This window comes from Plecotus auritus (genome assembly GCF_963455305.1).
Source record: "Plecotus auritus genome assembly, chromosome: 10".
NCBI classification, from domain to species: Eukaryota; Metazoa; Chordata; class Mammalia; order Chiroptera; family Vespertilionidae; genus Plecotus; species Plecotus auritus.
The window spans coordinates 21,351,933-21,373,427 of NC_137785.1; the positions used below are offsets into that span (position 1 = coordinate 21,351,933).

General features: G+C 49.7%; 1 protein-coding gene and 1 long non-coding RNA gene across 3 annotated transcripts in view; one reads left to right on the forward strand and one right to left on the reverse strand.

Annotated features, from left to right (window-relative positions):
• The window catches only part of PLCG2 (phospholipase C gamma 2), a 141,631-nt gene that overhangs the window by 90,469 nt on the left and 29,667 nt on the right, over positions 1–21,495 (forward strand). For both annotated transcript variants that reach the window (XM_080646056.1, XM_080646055.1), the window contains exons 18-27: positions 87–287; positions 1,456–1,575; positions 4,768–4,948; positions 6,468–6,539; positions 10,608–10,717; positions 11,804–11,900; positions 13,497–13,563; positions 15,384–15,541; positions 19,458–19,560; positions 20,834–21,043. In XM_080646056.1, the coding sequence (XP_080502182.1) occupies positions 87–287; positions 1,456–1,575; positions 4,768–4,948; positions 6,468–6,539; positions 10,608–10,717; positions 11,804–11,900; positions 13,497–13,563; positions 15,384–15,541; positions 19,458–19,560; positions 20,834–21,043 (1,319 nt within the window). The remainder of the gene's footprint in view (positions 1–86; positions 288–1,455; positions 1,576–4,767; positions 4,949–6,467; positions 6,540–10,607; positions 10,718–11,803; positions 11,901–13,496; positions 13,564–15,383; positions 15,542–19,457; positions 19,561–20,833; positions 21,044–21,495) is intronic.
• The window catches only part of LOC308236394, a 52,159-nt gene continuing 51,291 nt past the window's right edge, over positions 20,628–21,495 (reverse strand). Inside the window, exon 6 of the long non-coding RNA XR_013959275.1 lies at positions 20,628–21,290. This is a non-coding gene — a long non-coding RNA (uncharacterized lncRNA). The remainder of the gene's footprint in view (positions 21,291–21,495) is intronic.

Here is a 21,495-nt window from a genome sequence, read left to right on the forward strand (position 1 = left end):
CCCCCGCCTGTGTTGTCTGATGCCCAGAGTGCAAGAGGGCCAGCTGGCTGGCCTGGACACTGATGTTGTTGTCCCTCTGCCCACAGGCGGTCCGGCCGGGTCCAGCACTGCCGGATCCGCTCCACCATGGAGGGCGGGACCATGAAGTACTACTTGACTGACAACCTCATGTTCACCAGCATCTACGCCCTCATCCAGCACTACCGCGAGACGCACCTGCGCTGCGCCGAGTTTGAGCTCCGACTCACCGACCCCGTGCCCAACCCCAACCCCCATGAATCAAAGCCGTACGTGAGCCCGAGATCTCGGGCAGCACATCCATGGGTTTAGCGGGGACAGACACCCCTGCAGAGTGTGTCCACCAGTCAGAAAAGCCAGTCTTGTGGGCGTGCTGGGGCCCAAATTCCTCAGGGTCTCTTAAAGTTCCCACGGTGGCCACCATTTCCAAATGCCCGCTCCCCCTTACTTTTGCCCCATTTCTTTCTTCTCCCTTCCTTCTACTTTATCTTCGTAGTCCTGAGTTCCTGGGCCTCGGTTTTAAGAGCTTAACTTTGGCCCGGTGATGTCTTTCTATTTGTCAAAGATCATTCCTGTTTGTTCTGAAAGCAGACAAGGAAAAAATAATGGTAAAGATTTCCCCTTCACTTTTTTACTGATAAAGTGAATATCAGTTATGCCTTGCAAAGGTTTAACCAATTTTGGAAACAAAACAAACAAAAACCACATTTTTTAAGCAGGAGGTTGTTAAAGTGCACATTTCTGAGAAAGCCATGTAACACACAGCAACTTTATTTTTGACATCTCATCTATATTTGTACGGATTGCCTTTTAAAATTTGCTATTTCACATCTTTAAAAGTAACCAATGACCAACTAAACAAGAGAACCTGTTTGAAACGCTGTTCCCTGTATTCTCTGCCTCTGATTTTCTGTGCCATCCTCGGATACGCTGTTCCCTGTATTCTCTGCCTCTGATTTTCTGTGCCGTCCTCGGATACGCTGTTCCCTGTATTCTCTGCCTCTGATTTTCTGTGCCGTCCTCGGATACGCTGTTCCCTGTATTCTCTGCCTCTGATTTTCTGTGCCATCCTCGGATACGCTGTTCCCTGTGTTCTCTGCCTCTGATTTTCTGTGCCATCCTCGGATACGCTGTTCCCTGTGTTCTCTGCCTCTGATTTTCGTGACATCCTTGGATACTGGCCCTTCAGAGTTGGGCAGAGGAGGGGTCAAGATTGGTTGACTTATTGTCTTGTGCTTCAAACAGATCCGCTACATGCACGTTTCACCCAAGCTATGTCTCGGTGGTCTTCCAAAAATGCTATTTGCAGAGGGTTTTGGATGGGAGGCCCACTCATTTGCCCAGTGGTTTCCGGGGCCGTATTTCAGGCGTCCTCAAGCCCGCTGCCCCCACCGTGGGTGACCCTCTCACTTGGCGGTTTCTCGGCCTCTGCTGCAGGTGGTACTACGACGGGCTGAGCCGTGGAGAAGCGGAGGACATGCTGATGAGGGTTCCCCGGGACGGCGCCTTCCTCATCCGGAAGCGGGAAGGTAGCGACTCCTACGCCATCACCTTCAGGTAAGCACACGGCTGGAGCCTGCAGCGTGCTCTTGGGAGGAGGCTTAGGAAGGCCAGGTGTGGAGAACAAAGGGGAACTGCAGGTTTAGCTCAGGTTCTCTCCCTCGGGTTAACAATAATGAAGGCAAAAATAGTGACACATGCCGCCTTCGTTAATATGTGCTTTCACTGTGCTGGGCACTGGTCTATATTCGTAGTGATCTAGGACCATGACAGTTATTTTTTCAGAGGAGGAACCTGAGGCACAGGAAGGTTAAGTAACTTGCTGAAACATGCAGCCAGTAAGTAGTGGGGCTGGGATTCGAACCCAGGCACCCCTGGCAGCCCAGGTCAGTGATGTCATAGATCTGATTTCCTCCCAGCTTCACTTGCCACCCAACACTGCCAGTGGGAAGGCCAACCATCTCTAGGATTATGGTTCTCTACTTTAATTCCAACCCATGACACCTGATTCCTCTAGTTTCCACCAATGACAAGGAGGTGAGGTTCAGACCCAGTCCGTCATCTGTCCTCCCAGCCCCAGTGGGTGCTTGAGGATGCTGATAGAAGGCTGGCTGCTGTATGAGTTCCTAGCTAATGTCCAGACACTGGGCTGTCTTTGAATCTTCATCTGGTTGAGTCCTCCACTGTAGCGATGAAGGGTAGATCCAGTTACTGCAAGTAAGGACAAGGAGGCTCAGAGAGGTAGAGTGGGCTGTCTAGAGCCACACAGCCTAGTCCTGGGCTGAGCCAGAATTTCAGACTCGGGTCAGATTGGGCCTGCCGCTATTTTGCTCCGTCTGCATGGTGATGTTAAAAACGGAGAAATCTCACTTGAAAATTCAGATTGCTTCTTAGGAAAAAGGCCCTGTGCTAGGCTCCAGAAATACAGGAGTGATAAAAATAGGCCAATGGTCTGGTGGGGATGAAGACGACACATTACTCTCAAGGGTTTCTTGCTTTTAACCGTTTTTCTCCTGTCTCACATGGGCTGGGAGGCCGCAGGCGGTCAGTACGTGCTGTCTCCCAGCCCATGAGTCAGCGATGAGGTCGGTTTCTCTGCCAGGAAGGCTTCGTCCAGCAGGTTGTGTCGCCAAGAGCAGGGAGGGAAAGGCCGTTTCCTTCGCTTGGGATGGGGAACGTCTGGCCTCCACCCACTGAGTGCCAGTTGGGGGCCCTCAGTCATTGTCACAGTCAGAAAGGACATCTTTTTCCCTGACACACACACCTTTTCATACTCGTTCTGGTCAGGGTGTGGGGTGGGCATCACTGTCCCTCGTTAAGAACTGCTGCCCCTGGGAGGATAGTCACATAAACAGGTGTGTGTGATACGTGCCACAGAGAGAGGCCAGGCAGGGTGATGGGGAATAGGCGTCCCGGGGGACAGGGGCTGGGGGTGGGGGACGTCCTCCAGGCAGAGGAGCACACAGGCCTAGAGGCTCTTCCTCCCCTCCCCATCTGCTGGGGAGCACCTCTCCCCTGGCCCGGCCCCTTGAGCGTATGCACTAAACTTCTGGATAGATTGCCATCCACAGCAGAGAAGCATCAGCTTTCAAACCCTTGTGAAGAGAGGAAGTTGTTGTCTGGGCTGCAGGGTGGGAGGCACCCCTTGGTGGGGCGAGGGGTTTCTTGGCGAAGCTGAGACCTCAGGTTGTGGTGACCACGGGCTTGTGGCAACAGCCTCCAGGGCGCCAGGAATCACAGCTCACCTCCAGCCTGTTCCCGTCTCCTGCTCTTGCCCAGGGTGGCTCCTGTGGCCTTGACCGTGGTTATATTTTCCTAACCATTCATTTACTGAGCACCCTCCTGGGGCGGGACACACTGCAACGGGCTTACCCCGGGTGACCTGACAGACAGCAGCCCTGACGCTGCGTGAGACGGGAGCTGCAAACCCCAGCACGTGGTGAGGAACCGAACCTGATGCACGCCCTTGATATCCTAGCGCCTCCCTGTCCCCCGGGGGTTTGTAAAAAGCTTTAAAATCAATCTTTAATTGTATAAATATGTGACCTCCTTATAATAAATAATTAAGACATTTGCAGTGAAGGCGAAAGCCCCTTGTGGTCCTACTCGCCTGCATCCTTGTCCTGGTAGGAAGTGCAGGTTTCTAACTGGTGTCTCCATCTAGACAGAACAACGTACACACATGTGTGGTACACCTGTGGGAAATCCATAGTGCCGTTTTGTGTGTGGGCAGTCTGTGCTACTTTTTAAAAATACAGATGGGATCATGCCATGGTTTTATTCTGCAACTTGTATTTCTACTCAGCAGTATATCTTTTTAAAAAATTTATTAAAATATCACTGCAAATAAGCTACTGAAACAGAAGTCTTCTGGCATTTTTTTACAGGCTTTCTGAAGAAGTGGCTTAAACAGGATGTGTGTTTTAAATCCATAAAAAATGTCTCTAAGGTGCAACATTTTAAAAAAGATGAGTAGTTTGCCCGTAGTAACTGTACTGTTAGACAGTTTTAATAAAAAGATGCTCTTGGCTGTAAAGTTAAGCTCAATACCTATTTTCCCAAATGTGTCTATTCTTGCTGATAAAAGCTGAGGAATAAGGCTGAGGAGTCTGTTCTGGGTTGGGTTTTTTTTTTTTTTTTTTTTTTCTGCCTCTTGTTTCCAATGGGTGAGTGAGGAAATAAAAGACTTGTTTCCTTTTTTTGGGGAAAACAAGCCGTTGTTGCACCAGATGGGGAATTTTTGGGTAAGATTTAAGGATTGGGGCAGCAAGTCCTAGAGTTCTAGAGCGGAGACTGGCAAACGTTTTCTGTAAAGGACCAGAAAATAAATACTTTAGGCCTTTCAGGCCATATGGTCCCTGTTGCAGCTCTTCCACTTTGCCATGGTATTGCCACAGGCAATACGTAAGCAAATGAACATGGTCGTGTTTCAATAAAACTTTATTTACAAAAACAGGAGGCGGGCCAGATTTGGCCTGTGGGTCATAGTTTGCCAACCCTGATCTGGATGTTCCCGAAGTCAAGTCCTGTAGTTGGGGAGGAGGGGACCGGTGAGAGGAGCTAGCTGTACAGACTCTTCTCTGTTTTGAAGAGATCCACATCGCTGTAGTCGTAGGCACGTTATACCCTGTTTATGTGGTCCCCTAAGAAGGGATAACTAGGTGGTTTCTAAGAGGTGGGGACTGTCTATTGCGCAGCAGTCGCCTGGCTGCCACAGTCTCGGCGTGTCAGCCTGTGTGGTTCCCCCAGGGCCCGGGGCAAGGTGAAGCACTGTCGCATCAACCGGGACGGCCGGCACTTCGTGCTGGGGACCTCCGCCTACTTCGAGAGCCTGGTGGAGCTCGTCAGTTACTACGAGAAGCACGCGCTCTACCGGAAGATGAAACTGCGCTACCCCGTGACCCCCGAGCTCCTGGAGCGCTACAATATGGTAGGCGGCTGACTCTGTCATTTGGTGGAATATCTTGCCTGAGGTTATAACTCGTCTGTTCATTCATTCAGCAAACCTCTTATGGAGCACTTACCACGTGTCTGATACTGCTCTAGTCCCGGGGATACAAAACTGGGCACAGCACACAGAGACCCTGTCGTGCTGCCTATATATAGTCTAGTGAGGGGGAGACAGATAATAGATGAGATAAATTAAAAAAATACACACACACACACACACACACACACACAGAGAGAGAGCATTGTGGGACGGTGGTAAGTGCTGTGGAGAAAAACAAACACAGCAGGTGGGTAAGTGGATTCAGGGTGACGTGGAGGGGGTTGCAGTTCTCAAAGGTGGTCTGGGGAGATCTCACTGAGAAGGAAACATTTGAGCAGACGTTAGCAGGGGTGAGGGAGTGGATCATGCAGTTATGTGGAGGAAGAGCAGCAAGCGCAAAGGTCCTGAGGTGAGGACGTCCCTGGAGGTGCAGAGAGAGAGCCAGTGTGGGGGTAGAACTTAATAAGATCGGGACTAACAGGCTCTGCGTGGTATAGGGCCATGGTAAGGCACTGGCTTCTATTCTGAGCCATTGGAGGGTTCTGAGCAGAGACGAGACCTGATCGGATTTCCTGTCCCAGTTCCTATCAGGTGCATTCATTAACTTATGAGATCTACTGTGCACCTCCCACATGCCAGGAACTGTCCTCCATCTGAGAGTACAGTGGCTGCCCTCGGGAAGTTTGGGTTCCAGGCAGGGGAGCTGGATAACGCGCAGTCACAGAATAAGGTGCCTTCAGGCAGTGTGAATCACAAGGAGAAAAATCAAACAGGATGGTGCAGAGGGGTGGGCGTTACATTAGGTTGGGGTGGGGAGGTCAGAGAAGGCCTCTTGCGAGGACTAAAATGTGAGCTGAAAGCTGGAAGAGGCAGTGAATTGGCCATGGTTGCTGTGAAGGAAGCTGGTTCTCTGCAGAGGAGCAGCCACCACAAGCCCGGGAGTGACTGAGGTGGCTGATGTGGCTGGAACCCAATGAGAGAAGCAGACGGGGGGGGGGGGGGGGGGGGGGGGGGACGGGGGGAGGGGTGGGTAAGGGGGGGGGGGATCCAGTGTGTGCGGTAAACGTTTAACCAGTTCTCTGCAGAAAGAAGCCCTGGTGTGTGGGATTTGCCAGTTTCCATGGTGTAAACACTTCCAAGGTGGCCAGTTTCTAGCGACCACCACAGAATGCGAGTCAGGAAGAGACATACCACAGGCTCCCGCACACCAGGGTTTGTGTTTTACAAAGGCGCACAGCCTGGCGCACAGGAGGCCACAACAGGGCTTTTCTCACTTGGGGGTAAAATTTCCAAGTTTTGGGGAACTTCTTTATGATGTCTCGCTGTCTCTACCCACAGGGCCTGAGTAAACGTGAGGTTTCACCCCTTCTGCTGGAGGGCAGGAAGCCATAGGGCTCTGCAGTCCTTGGGCTGTCCCAGAGCGGGGATAATTCCATTTATTCTCTCTGTTCTTTTTTAGGAAAGAGATATAAACTCCCTGTATGACGTCAGCAGAATGTATGTGGATCCCAGTGAAATCAATCCTTCTATGGTAAAGTGCCAACCTTTAATTTACACTCTTTCCTGGTCACTAGATTGACATGGAGTCCAATTCCTGCCCCCCCTCCCCCGGGGTCCCCCCTCCCCTGGTCATAATAGGGCGAGAGAACATTTTGGGAAACAGCCAAAAAAAGAAAAAAATTTTTTTTTAGAGGAAATGATTGACAATATGACATCTAGGGAAGAGGTTAATAGAATTCCTTCCAAATGTGACTGTGCCGCGCTAAAATTCTGAGGTTTGATGAATCACCTTTGGGCCACACAGCTTCTAATTAAAAGTCTTTCAAATGTTTCTTGCTCGCCAGCTGAGTGGGTGGTGTTTATAAATTCTGTCTCGTTCACTGACCTTGCAGCGAGAACGCCATTTCATATTCCCAACCCGGCTGCAGTGTGACTTCCTGCAGGTAGGGCTGGATTTTACTCTCAGCCCCCAGCTCCTCCTCCCTCTGGTTTCATCTCAAATGTAGTGTGAGCCTGTGGAGGAGGAAGAATGGTGTGAATTTCCTGTTTTTGGGGGCGCTGTCTGGGCCGCCATCAGTATAAAATTCCTGATCAGAGAGGGGCTGCACTGTGGGCTCTGTGGCAATCTAGAGACAAATTTATTATTTTTTTAACTTATAATTCTTTTTTTTTTTAATATTTTATTGATTTTTTTACAGAGAGGAAGGGAGAGGGATAGAGAGTCAGAAACATCGATGAGAGAGAAACATCGATCAGCTGCCTCCTGCACACTCCCTACTGGGGATGTGCCCGCAACCAAGGTACATGCCCTTGACCGGAATCGAACCTGGGACCCTTGAGTCCGCAGGCTGACGCTCTGTCCACTGAGCCAAACCGGTTAGGGCTTAACTTATAATTCTTGGCCAATGCAAATTCCTTTCAGCAAGAAATGAAGTCTTGAAAAGTTGTCGGCAAATGAAGCTGTGTGCGAAATGTGTTCGCTTGATAGCAAAACCTTTTATTAAAGACAGATGCTTTGGTAATGAGAATGACCTGGCCTCATGTCAGCGGGATGTCGGGGTGGCGGGGACTCCCCAGGGGCAGCCATCCTTGCCTCTCCAGAGAGCAGGTCAGGTCTTCTGATTTATCAAGATAAACCAATACTTTATTTATTTATTTATTGTTGAAAGTATTACATATGTCTCCCTTTTCCCCTGACCTCTCCCCGCCTGCTCCCGCCCCCCAGCACAGGCCCTCACCCCACTACTGTCTGTGTCCATTGGTTATGCTCATATGCTTGCATACAAGTCCTTTGGTTGATCTCTTACTGCCCCCCCCCGCCCCGCCCTCCCCCTTTTCCCCGCCTTCCCTCTGAGGTTCATCGGTCTGTTCAATGCTTCTATGTCTCTGGATCTATTTTTGTTCATCAGTTAATGTTCATTATTCTCCACAAATGAGTGAGATCATGTGACATTTATCTTTCTCTGACTGGCTTAAGATAAGCCAATACGTTAGATGTTTTATGTGAAATCTCCCCATTTTTAAACCCTGGCAACTAAGTTAAAAGAGAAAATCTTCCTATTTTACGTGAGCCAAGCAAAACGTGGCTGCATGCTGAATTTGATCGCAAGTTGCCCAACTGAGATGAATGCCTGGAAATAAAGCTGTTACTATTAAAGATTGGAAAATGGTGTGACAATTAAAACAACACATTTGAAAAACAGGCCAATAGTCCGTCCTCGTCTCACTGTCCTGACGCAGTGGCTGTCTGCACCGCTGCTGGGCGTTCTGTCTCTCCTGGTCTTGGCCCGTACTTTACAGTCACCACCACCTGCACCTGTCATCCACATTCTGCTTTGCTCACTTGCCACTTGGTCACGGGTGGGCTTCTCCATCACTAACCTTCCTATTGACCGTTTTTGTCTAACCTGGTAGGCCAAGCCCCTGAGATGAAATACGTGGCTTGGAATTTTAACTTTAAAAAAAGCATGTTGTCTGTGCTGTAGAATAGTCTGGGAGACTGTGCCAGGTTAGCAGTGTCCCCATCCAGTGGCCATTGGGGTCATTTCTGGTCTCTTGCTCTTTAGTTAACCCTCACGTGAACTACTTCCCCTGTGAAGCTTTGGGCATCTCTAGCATTATTTCCTTTGGATGTGTTCTTAGAACTGGAATGACTAGATGAATAATAACAGGTAACACATCCACGACCACACATCAAGCATTGTTCTAAGTACTTGACAGCTTATTAGTCCTCGTAACAGCTCCATGCAGTGGGTACTATTTTTGTGCTCATTGTACAGCTGAGAAAACCGAGGCACACAGAAGTTGAGTAATTGCTGAGGCCACGTAGCTAGGAAGGTGTGGAGCTGGAATTTGGACCCAGGCAGTCTGGCTGTGAGGTGTGTGCTCTTAGCCACTTGGCATTGCTGCTGCCTACTTGGTCAGATGATTCTGTGGGACCATGTGTCAGGCCGGGGACTTGCTCCTTGTGGAAGCCATTCTATGGCACCCCCACCTCTGCCACTGGCTGTACCTTCTTTGTGTTCTGGGACCCTGGCAGTGATTTGTGGAGATTCATGGGGAGAGATGTGGCTCACATTCTGATATCCACCCTTGAAGCAAGAGGGGCAGTTAGTCTCCATTTGCAGGAGAGGGAGACAAGGGCAGGAGACCTGGTTAGCCTCTGGTTGGGGGTACCTATGGTAGAACTTGCAGTACCCAGATTAGATTGCCTTTTTTTGGTTTGTTTATCGTCACCCAAGGATATTTTTCCATTGATTTTTGAGAGAGTGGAAGGGAGGGGGAGAGACAGAGAGAAACATCGATTTGAGAGAGACACATTGATTGGTTGCCTCCCACATGAGCCCTGACCAGGGCCAGGAATCAAGACTGTAACTGAGGTCTATGCCCTTAACCGGAAATGAACCGGGGACTCTTCAGTCCACGCGGGCCAACGCTCTATCCACTGAGCCAAACTGGCTAGGGCTAGGTTGCTTCTTAAGGAATATCATAAACTACGGCAATAACTCAGGCTGATTGATTCATCTCTGCACTCAGCCACCTACCAGCTAGTTGACCTTGGGCCAGGATACTTCATCTCTCTGAACCTCAGTTTCTTCATCTGTAAAATGGGCATAATAACACTGCTACCTACCTGTTATGGTTGTTGGAAAGATTAAAGGAGATACTATAGATAAGAGGCCTAGAGCAGTGTTTTGACTGTAGTAAGCCCTTAATAAATGCTAGATATTATCATTTTTGTCATGCACTATCTCATTAAATAGTCTTAACCCTGTGAAGCATGTAAAGTTTTAATTCCCCTTTCCCAGATGGGGAAACTGAGTCTGGGAATGCCTCAAGGTTATATAGTAGTAAGGAGCAGAGCAATAATTTGAACCCACATGTTTGACTCCATAGCCTCTGCTTGAAGGAGCCGTTTTACTGGATTCCTTGTAAAACCTGTCCACTTTTCCTTGGAGGGGAGGGGAGTTGCTGATCTAAACAGGTTTGACAGCTTCAGATTTTATGATTAATATTTGCTTGCTGCATGGGTATTCATTTTGCCATGGATTTATGCTTGCCATGCAGGCATTAAAGCAAATTCATTGAAGAAAATTTTTATCCTGAGTAAGTTCTGGGTTGTTTCTGCCAAGACCACCTTTTGATGACTTTCATGGCGGAGTGCCTCCGTTACTCTTGTAAAATGTCAGTGTCCTGCAGGAGTCCAGTTAGGGGACCCCTCCTGGCTAAATATTGGTGAGGCCGAGGATGGCCAGGAATGGTGTTGAGTTTGAACTTCTGGGAGGGTTGTTGAGCATGGGCTCTGAGGACTTCAAAGGTGGTGGTCATGGCTTAATCTGAAAGGCGTGTTGAGGAAATTGAGCAATTTTGAGTGGTTGAGGTGCCCTTGGCTCTGACCAGTCCCCATCTCTACTGGTGACTTTTTGAGACTACGGAGTCTTCGCAATGCTAGAAACTCGCCAGCAGATGGCGCTGTAACCCTGGACTGAAGCCTCTGGCTCCTCAAGGAGAACTAAATGTGCGACAGTACTAGTAAATGCAGAAGCCTCCCTCGGCTCATCAGCCTGCCTGACCTTTTTCTTTTTGTTTTCCCTGAAAGCCTCAGAGAACCGTGAAAGCTCTGTATGACTACAAAGCCAAGCAGAGTGATGAGCTGAGCTTCTGCCGTGGCGCCCTCATTCACAACGTCTCCAAGGAGCCTGGGGGCTGGTAAGGTTGAGCCGCTTGTTGGATGCCCTCCATGGGTCACTTTTTGGTGGTGAGACACAAGTGCCAGCTGAGCTGAGACCCCTTTTTTCTGTGTTCCGAGCTGGCTTTGACCTGTTCTACCTTCTCTGGGAAATGGCTTCATACCTGCATGCTGTATGCGGAAAAGCGGATAGACACCAATTATTATCATGTTAAATCACATAGCATAATATCATATTATATGTTATTTTTATTGTAATAGCAGCTACCATTTCTGAGGTCTTCCTGTATGCCACGCACTGTGCTAATAGCTTTCAGATGTCATCTAGCCAAATCCTCATTCCGACCCTGTGGAGTTTTTACTATGATTATCCCCACGTTACAGATGTGGCAAATGAGACTCTCCAAACTTCCACAGCTGCTAAGTAACACAGGCTGTTTCCATTCCATAAGCCTGGCATTATTTTGAATTCAAATTCTTATGCTACAGCTTAGTCCTGTGCCCTATGCAGTGGCCCCATCCTGGGTTGAAGAAGACACATTTTAGGTCAGAGGTACCAGATGTGCGGAGGTCCAGTTAGCTCTTCCCTCTTTTCACGTGGGAAGAAAAACCTGCTGCCCAGCCATAGGCCCCTCGTAGGTGGTTTTATGGGGTGATTTCTACTTGAGAGCCGTAAGAATTTGTTCGTAGCCATGAACACTGGCAGAGATTCAAGCACCTCACAAGATCAGTATCTCATCTTCCCCCAAGAGAGCTGAACCTGCATTTTGCAAACAAACTGGCACAGAGAAGTACAGTAACTTGTCCAGGGCTACACAGCAGGCTGAGATTTGAAGTCAGACCTTCTGACTCCAGAGCGCACACTCTTAACCCAACTCATGTACGGGGTCCATGAGTTCGACCAAATGGCAAGAGGATTTCCCCCCAGTCCCACTCATTGCTGATAAAAAATCAAGAGGATCCCTTTGAAATGCTCCATTATCTCAACACCTCTTCTGGTCATTCGGTCACTGGCCACCTTTCTCCCACCAGCAACCGGGGTCTAAGGGACAGTAATGGATTAATACGGCCCAGCGAGGCCCTTGATGCCCTCTGTGTTTATCTAGGTGGAAAGGAGACTATGGAACCAAAATCCAGCACTACTTCCCGTCCAATTACGTCGAGGACATTTCAACGGTTGATGTGGAGGAGCTCGAGAAGCAGGTGAGTCTCGATCGTTGCAGGGAGGGACCTGCTAATCCTCGGGGAATCCACTGAGTCACCTCAGTGGTTATATTTTATACATGACAGCGTGTGGTCCCCGAGGAGCCCTGAAGCAGAGTGACATGGAAATCAGGAGTGTGCCCTGAGCTGTCGTGGGTGAAAGTCACTGTGACGAGCCATCATATTTTAATCAGGTTGTTCTGGGCTGGAAAGGTTTGAATATGCAGGAGAAACCTCTCTAGAGTGAAAATGGCCAAATGGGGAATATGTCCTTTGCCTAAAGCAGCTTGCAAATGAAACACATTTCGTTTGGCCAGCCAGACATTCAGAACGAACGTGCTTGGTGTGGATAAGCAAGCAGGCCAAAGTGGAAGGCGCGTTGAGGCCTTCCTGGTGACACTACAAACCTGGTTTCTGCTTCCTGCTTCTTGCTTCCTCTTGCCCAGCAGACTGAAAGAGAAGCCACTCTGATTGTGACAGCACTATACCAGGGATGAACTCTTTATAATGAGGGCTTTAAGGTCCTCTTTGAGCTTAAGGAATTTTCCAAGTGAGTTGGGGCAATCTGGGAAGGCTGCATGGAGGAAGGGGCATTTGAACCTTAAAAGTCAAGTTAGAGATCAACAGCAAGAGACTGACAGTAGGGAATTTCAGGTGGAAGGTACAGCCTAAGCAAAGGTGTGGTGGTGGGAACGTGATTGTGTTCAGTGTGTTCAACCTGAGGCAGAGATGTAACCCCCTTATTGCGTCTGTCCATGATGCCCCTACCCACAGAGCATTAGCCTGGTGGGGGAACGGAGGTGTACAGGCAATGGGCAGATGCACAATTCTGCCAGCTCTCCTAAGACAATGTGTTCCCTATCTCACCTGGACCCTGGGATGGTTCAGATGTACAGTGGGAGGTAGAGCTGGAAGGCTGATCGGGGCTCTTAGAAAGCCTTAAAGCAGGGGTCCTCAAACTTTTTAAACAGGGGGCCAGTTCACTGTCCCTCAGACCGTTGGAGGGCCGGACTATAGTTTAAAAAAAAAACTATGAACAAATTCCTATGCGCACCGCGGGCCCGGGACGAGTCGGCTGCTAAGCAGGACAGGCAGCGGCACCGGGTGGGCCGGATAAATGTCCTTGGAGGGCCGCATGTGGCCCGTGGGCCGTAGTTTGAGGACGCCTGCTAAAGTCAGATGACAGAGCGTGGATGTTGCTCCCATAGGACATGGAGAGTCACAGAAGGTTCTTGCGTTGTGCTTTAGGAAACCAGATAGTCCCATTTCATAATAATGTCAGAATAAAGGGCCTGGGATGTTTTTGAAATCAGATCTATGGAAATGCTTCAAAACCTGTTCTAGAATTCACAAGGCACATTTTTACAGATTGGAAAATGAATCGCCGAACCTGCTGGCACCTGCTCACTGCTGAGTCCCTATCAGTAAAATGCTTCATTAGTTAGCTCTCTCCCCCTGGACGTATCCTGTAATGAAAAGGCATTTTAAACAGTTCCACCGGCAGTGTCTCTGCTAAACGGTGTGCTTTGGAAACGGGTTGTCTTTTGTGTTTATACCTGTTAAGGCTAACGTGAGTTATGTCTTATTTCTTCACAGATTATTGAAGACAATCCCTTAGGGTCTCTTTGCAAAGGAATATTGGATCTCAACACCTATAACGTTGGTACGTTCACACATGGTCTTAGCCTGGATTCCCACCCAAATCCTCCAATCTGGCCTCAGAACCACCCCCCGAAGGGTGGCGGCTCTCGCTGGGTCCTTCTAGCCTTGACTTGGATGCTCAAGTTGAGTATTGGGCCAGGCTGGTTGCTGATTGCAGTGTCATGCCTGCTGTTAATAACTGTAAAGTGCTAACATGGGGTCTGGTGCAGAGTAAGTGCTAGATGAATGTTTAATGTTGTTATTCCAAACATCATCATTCCAGAGATCTGCTGGGGTTTCCCACGCTATTTTAAGAGGAGCTGGGCTGTTGGCCTGGCTGTGATGGAGCATGGAGTTAGGAGTGTCCGGTTGTAAGCCCAGCTCAGCCTCTCAGTTGCTATGAGACCCTGGATCTGTCACTTCTCTCTGAACCTCCACTTGCTGGCTGCTCAGCTGGACATGGGGAAACCTTGGCCGGCCCACCTTGGAGTCTGGTGCAAGGGGAGATGTGAATGCACAGACCACGCACACAGGCACATCCAACGGTACCAGTGATAGTCTCCTCCTCCGAGACATCCATCTGGGCCTGACCAGGCCCGCTTTTAGGTGGGGATGCAGCAGCTTCCGCACGAAGGGACGGAAGGCAGTGAGAACACCCTGGGCCAGAAGCCCACACAGCGCTCCTCTCCGAGCAGCCGTGTTTCCACAGCTCCGTGCAGTCCATCCAGGCGTTAGCCTGGGCCTATTCCTACCAGTGTTTTTGCTGGGGAGGCCTGAGCAGGGTCCCAAGCCTCAGATAACAATAATGCCAGGAACTTTCTGCTTCTAGGGTCAGCTCTTTGCTTTCTCCACTTATTACCTGTTTGTTTTTTTCTTGACAACACCTGATAGGGTAGGTAAGAGAGGGATTCTTGGTTCCAGTTAACAGGTGAGAAAACCAAGCCCCTAAGTGACCACAATCCCTGCCCGAGGTCCCCAGCAAGTTCATGGCTGAGCTGAGACTCACTTGTGTTGATTTGTGTATCGTCTGCCCCGTGTTTGCAGGGCACAGGCACGTGGCTGAGTGGTTACGAATAGGAGCCTCGGAGCCGGGTCTGACTCGAGCCTCAGCTTTGCCGTGACTAGCTGTGCGACCCTCCATGTGTCACTTCCCCTCAGTGTGTCTCTGTTTCCTCTCCTGTAAAATGGGTGTGACAAGAGTATTACCCCAGAAGGCCGTGATAAAGATTGAATGAGATACAGTGTGTGTAATCTGCTTAGAACATTGCCTAGCATATACAAGCCCAGAGATCTTAGTGACTAATGTTACTTGGCAGATACTTACCCTCTCGTGGCCTTCATTTTCTTACCTAGAAAACAATTTTTCTGCAGAGAGAATCTGTTCCATGCCTCCCTCCCACCTCCTGGTGGCTGCTGGCCACCCCCGGGGTCCCTTGGCTTGTGGCTGCATCACTCCAGTCTCTGCCTCTGTCTTTAGTGGCCGCCATCCCTGTGTCCGTGTCTCAAGTTTCCCTCTTCTTTCTCTGACAAGGACACTGGCTCTTGGATGACTCCAGGATGGCCTCATCCTGAGATCCTTAAGTACATCTTCAAAGACCCCGTTTCCAACTGTGTTCACCTTCCTAGGCACCAGGGCTTGGGAGAACACAGCTCAGGCTGCTGCACAGCTTGCGCAGTGACGTGTGGAGTGCAGACACTGCCTGGCACAAAGCCCACGTCCCCGTCGGCACTGCCCACGCAGTGCCATTTGGGCTCGTGACAGACGTGGCTCGGGCAGCGTGCAGGCTGGTCTTCGTGGCTCTCTAACAGGCTGACCAGGGCTTGTGTTATTCTCTCACCAAGTGAAAGCCCCACACGGGAAAAACCAGAAGCCTTTTGTCTTTATCCTGGAGCCCAAGAAGCAGGGTGACCCCCCGGTGGAGTTCGCCACGGACCGGGTGGAGGAGCTCTTCGAGTGGTTTCAGAGCATCCGGCAGATCACCTGGAAGATCGACACCAAGGTAGGCCCTTGGCTCAGCTGGGCCCAGGTGGGCCTGGTGTGCTCTGCTGAGATGTGGGTGGGTCTCGGCAGCAGGAGGTGCGGGCCCGGGGGCCACACAGAATTCAGGGAGGCGATGGGGTGGGTTCGGATAATAGGAGCGCCAATCATTTTGAAGAGGAAGGGATGTTGGAGGTCCCCTGGAAGCTGGGGCTAGTGCAGACCTTCAGAAGTCAGAGTGTGCGCAGCGACTCTTGATGTTTGGGGCCATAGCTTGACAAGAGAGTTTTGCCTTCCTTATTTTGAGTGTTTTCTTGTCTCTAAACGTTGTTCAAAGCCGGCGGGATCCCTCCGACAGCAAGCATGCCCCGAGCTCACCTCCCTGGGCCTGCAGTGGCCCTGGGAAAATGTCATCGACAGGACCCATTCTTTCCCTCCAGAAGTTTGTGTTGTGGAGGAACTTCCACTCTAGATGGGCGTGGACTTTATAGGGTCATTCACCGGAGCTTAGTGTTGGGCTGGACGTGGTTTGAGAAGGGTCCTGGGTAAGAGCAGGAGGGGTAGTTCTAGGCAGGGCTGGTCCCTGGGCAAGTCACTAAACTTCTCTGGGCCTGTTTCCTTGTTTGCAAAATGAGGAGCCAAAGGTGAAATGAGATGAAGCGTGAGAAGTGCTAGGCTGGTGCCTGACGTACATCAAGTGCTCAGCTCATGATGGTATTTAGTCACCACATTGTTGTCACACCAGGAGGGCATGGGGAGGTGTAAGGTGCCGTCTGCTCTTTCCTGTGAAAGAACTGGGAAGAAATTTCAGGGTTTCCCATATGCACACGTGCTTCTAAGATAGGTCTTGACCCAAAGGACTGGTTTTAAAGTTTTCCCAGGATCTCTTGGGCCTTTGTGACCTCTGGTTATAGTTGATGGTCTTCCTCCTTTAGTGTACTGGGAGGACGGCAGCAGCCCGGTCTTTCCTTGCCCCTGGGGGACCTCACACTCGGCCAGTCTCTGGTCACCTTGACTCACCCTTTCAACAGCCTAAAGTGATGTCCTCTTACTAAGAAGACTTTCTACAGAGAGCTGGTAGGAAGAGCACCCTCCCTTGTAGGACCTGTCATCTTTCCTGTCCCAGGGTCTAGTCACTGGCTCATATATGAGTCCTAATTCTTCCCTTGTCTTGTTACACCATCACCAGATACTTAGGATGAGCTGTGGTCAGCAAGTTCCCATCTTTCCTGGTCAGGGCATCTCATTTGCCTCCGGGCCTTCCATGTAGAACTGCTCTGAGGCACAGGGGGGTGCCACCGTACCAAGGTTCATTTGAAAGATCATTTTCCCCTAACTTCTTCCAGGTGTGTTCTCATTGCCGGTTGAATGGTTGTCATCATGAACTGAATGGCACCATTTGCCAGCATGTGACCCTCCTAAGCATGTTCTAGGATTTGTGATTCTGGGCCCCTAAAGCTGAGAATGGAGAAAACACCACTGACGAAGCCCTTAGCAGTTGTTCTCCGTAGACTTTATTCTGAGGCACCCAAACCGCCCCTCAAAGTGGTCTGAGTGTGGGGCTCAGCGGTATAGGCATGGCGATGGCACCCTCCTCCACCCGGTGCATCCCAGCTCTCCACCGCTATTCATGGAGGAAAATGTGACTTCACTCCAAGGTTCTCTGCCCCTTTCTCTCCTCTCCTGCATAAGGCTTCGGAAATTAAGCCTAGCTGTTCAAGGCTGCTGTCCTCTCTTTGATCAACATTCCTCTCTAATTGGTTTTTATAGCTGCTAAGATTTCATGAGAAAAGCTTTTTAAAGTCTTATTATAGTAGTATATGAAGGTTAAAAAAAAACAGGAGTCACTGGAATTGACGGAGTCTTGCTCTGGGCACAACCAGCTGTAAGAAGAGCTGGTGCGGGAACAGGAAGGAGGCCCCATCCTGCCTTTGGGAGACCGAGGTGAGGTGAGCTCTCAGCTCACTGCTGGGAGCTCCTCACCGAGGCTTCACTGTCGTGCCTGCCCATAAGAACACGATCAGGGACCTGTAATTTTACACAGTCCCTGGGCTCCTTCAGTCCATGGCACAAGACCAGTCACTAAGATCCATCTGGTTAGTGAATTTCCAAAGCCTGCCCATGCAATGGGTTGTGACTTCATATTCTGAGATGGCCTGGCAGGCAAATTCTGCCATTTTTCAGAATAATTGTTATAAGATTTTGAGGAAGCAAGTGGTATTTCATCTTAAACTAATATGTCTCCTGCTAAGGTTGGAAAAAGTGAAGCCCATAGCTTGTCATTGCTCTGTGCTTTGTGAGACCAAAGTTCCATAATTCACCATAGGTATGTCCCTCCCACACACACATTTAAAGCAATTCTGTTGTCATCAGAGGTGAACTGTGTTGTTGCTGGGGTTTTCTGTCTTCTCACCACCCCATGGTGAAACCACCCAGAATACAAAGCCAAGTTGATACAAGGTTCAGGAGAAAACACCTGAAGTCCGAAAACAAGTAAGGCTTCTGTTTTCCTCATGGCATTTTGCTATTAACTATGTGGCTGACATCTTTGCCACTTATTCTGGCCCATCCCACCTACAACAACCCCTTCTAGCCCTACCATTATGGCTTGCATTCAGGAAGTGTGGAAAGGGCTGGTGAAAGTTAGGCATGCATAGATGAGCTAGAACAAATTTCGGAGGGTTACAGTCACGTTCTAATCTGTCCTGGTGATGTGTTCACTGCTGGGGCTCATATAAAAGGCTTTGCCGGTCATTGCCAAGGTCCACTTTGGTCCCAGGATTTATGTGAGCACTTAGGAATTGAAGGCATTCTTATAGAAGAAATCAGGTCCCACACCCGCTTGTGTAAAGAGTGAACTTTTTCTATCCTTTGCCTGGGGGACATTTCTGAGTGGCGCTACAAGCCTGGAGGAGTGGTAAGGCCTCCTTGTCTAATTCTCTAAGAGTGGAGTACTCGTCTTAGCCTTAAAGTTGAGGAAACTGAGGTGCAGAGAGAGAGTGTCTATGACTTGCCCTGTTGGCCCAGCTAATAAATAGCAGGGCCCACTTTCAAACCCATGTCTCTGATTGGTTTCCCCTGTCATTAACACTGTGTTAGTAGCCCCCCTCACTACCTGCCACCTGAATGCTTGTTCCCCACAGGGTGCTGCTCCCAAGGGACGTGTCTCAGTGGGGAAACAGGGTGTGGGCAATAGTGATGAATAGCATCAATGCAGGACAAGGGACAGTGTAAGGCTGAGCAAGGCCAAGTGTGGGTGAAATGATGAGCACTCTGGGAGATTTGAGGAAGGCAATATCCTTTTCCAGTCCTGGCTAGAGTAATCCAGGAAAGCTCCCTGGAGAAGGAATGATCTGGGCAGGGTCCAAGAGGAGGGAACTGATGGAATGCAGAGGAGAGAGGACAGGAGCTGCAGGGTGAGGAGCCAGGAGGTCACTGCTGTGATTCAGGGGACCTGGGATATGAACTCTGGGGCATTTTAGAGAAATCAGAGGCAGGAAGAGGCTGTGCACACTTCCTCAGCCTCAGAGGAGAGGGGTGCAGGGGACAGCAAGTTATAAGAAGGATGCTGTGGTCTACAGAGCCCAGGAGGACATGAAGTCATGGGCTTGGAGAACTAGAATTGGACGAACTCTAACAGTGGTTTTAGGGGAAGGGACAGGCCAGGGAGCAGAGGGTTAAGGAGAATGGTGTGGTGACAGACACCAATCCTGGGTGGAAATAATGTGGTCAAGAATTTCGGTAGGAAGAGGAAGGGAAGAGAGGAGGGGCAGGGGCCAGGAAAATATTCAACCATGTCAAAGATCTGAGCATGCAGGAGGGCCAAGAGGAGTGAAAGGGGAAGCAGAGGAGAGGAAGGCCTGCCAGGTGAGCTGGGGCGATGGGATTTCGCGGGTGCTGGCTTGAGTTCTGAAACTAAGACAGTTGGCCCCCAACAGGAAAACAACATGAAATACTGGGAGAAGAACCAGTCGATCGCCATCGAGCTCTCGGACCTGGTCGTTTACTGCAAACCAACCAGCAAGACCAAAGACAATTTAGGTACTGTCTCCCATGACTGCCTCCAGACATGGTGGAACGCGTTTCCTCTTTGAGGGTGGCATGTCAGAGGGCACAGCGAGTGTGGCTCCTGCTCATTCTGCACTGCTCTAGGTAGAGCGTCCTCCTGAATTAGCCCTTAGGGCCATGGTGCTCGTAACAGGCCCTTCTGATAGCTTTAGGAGGAAAACCCTCTCAGAGGGAAGGTTGTTCATTTCCTCCTGTTTCTATAACAAGTTAACTACAAACTTGGTGGCTGAAAACAACATATATATTTATGCTCTGGTCTCCTGGAGGCCAGAAATCTGAAGTCAATATCTCTAGGCTGTGGGAAGATTTCAGCCACTCCCTTCAGGGAAGAGTATGTTCCTTGTCTCTTCCAGCTTCTGGTGGCTGCACCACTCCAATCTGCCTCTCAGTCACATGGCCTTCTCTTCTATGTGGTCAAAATATCTCCCTATTATAAGGACCCTGTGGTAACATTGAGGGCAAAGATAATCTCTCCATGACAAGCTCCTTAATTTAATTATATCTGCAAAGTCCCTTTTGCCATAAAAGGCTGCATATTCACCGGTTCCAGGGATTAGTATCCAGCACAGGATTAAAAAATGGCTCTTCTACCAGATTCTCTAAAGTAGCCAATTCTTTGATCTTAGAAGGATCCCATTCACATTCTCTTCCCCCTTTCTTTGAGCAGATCCTATCTTTGATCTCAAGAACTTGTGATTCCAGAGAACCAGTACTAAACCCCTGAGTTAATGGTCGCTGGGAGGCACCTCCACTCCCCAGGTTTCTGGGCTGTCCCACCACAGCTGGATGTGAAGTAGCAAAGCTTCATCCAACAAAGAATTGTTTGCATATTCCCATCCCTCCCCCCCATTCAGTGCCCCCTCCTCCAAGAGGCTTGTTGACTCATCTGTATCTACAGTACCTTTGATGAGAAAGCGCTCCTAAGATCGGCTACGTGCTGACCCCTGAGGCCATGCCCCCTTTCTATAATTGTACCATTTCTGTGTTTTCTGGTGCAAGGCTGCTGGTAATTTTAAACAAAAAGGAAACTACAGTAATCCTAGATGAAAAGGTTGCGGGAACACTCGGCACTTTTAATAGCTAGGCTCCCCGAAGCGCAGGAGCCCACAGCAGTCCCAATTATGGCAATAGCATCAGAAGCACGTGCGCGTCTTGTCACAGAGATTCCTGGTTTCCTTTTGTAAGCCTCTGCACTAAGAAAATGCAGGAGACACAAAATAAGCCGTGCCTCTGTCGCTGTGTGCAGAAAATCCCGACTTCCGAGAAATCCGTTCCTTTGTGGAGACGAAGGCCGACAGCGTCGTCAGACAGAAACCCATCGAGCTCCTGAAGTACAATCAGAAGGGCCTGACCCGTGTTTACCCGAAGGGACAGAGGGTGGACTCCTCCAACTACGACCCCTTCCGCCTCTGGCTGTGCGGCTCCCAGATGGTGGCACTCAATTTCCAGACTGGAGGTAAAGTGGGGCTTCCTGTGGCCACTAAATCTAAGATGGTGGTGGTGTCAGTCCAGGCAGTCTGCTGGGGCCACCGAGGGGATGTGGCGTCCAGAACATGTGATTTGTTTGAGGAACAGGTCCAACCAGCATGCGAGGGTGAGGGCCATCGGTTGAATAGAGTGATTGAGGGAGCTGATGAGCACGCCTGACGCTAGGCACTTGTATTTGGCAGGTTCCATGATGCAAGTGACAACACTGAGTGAGTCTGGATTGAGAGAAAGGAAATGCATTAGCTCATGTAATTAAAAAGCTCAGGGGTTGTATCAGCTCCAGGCACAGTGGATGAAGGTGATCAGTGACTTTTTTCAGCGCTCTCCTCCTTTCCTGGTGCATCTCTGAGGACTACATGCTGGGAGAACCAGCATGCAGAACTCCTTTACACAAATGGTAGCATAAATTACAGTGTTTTG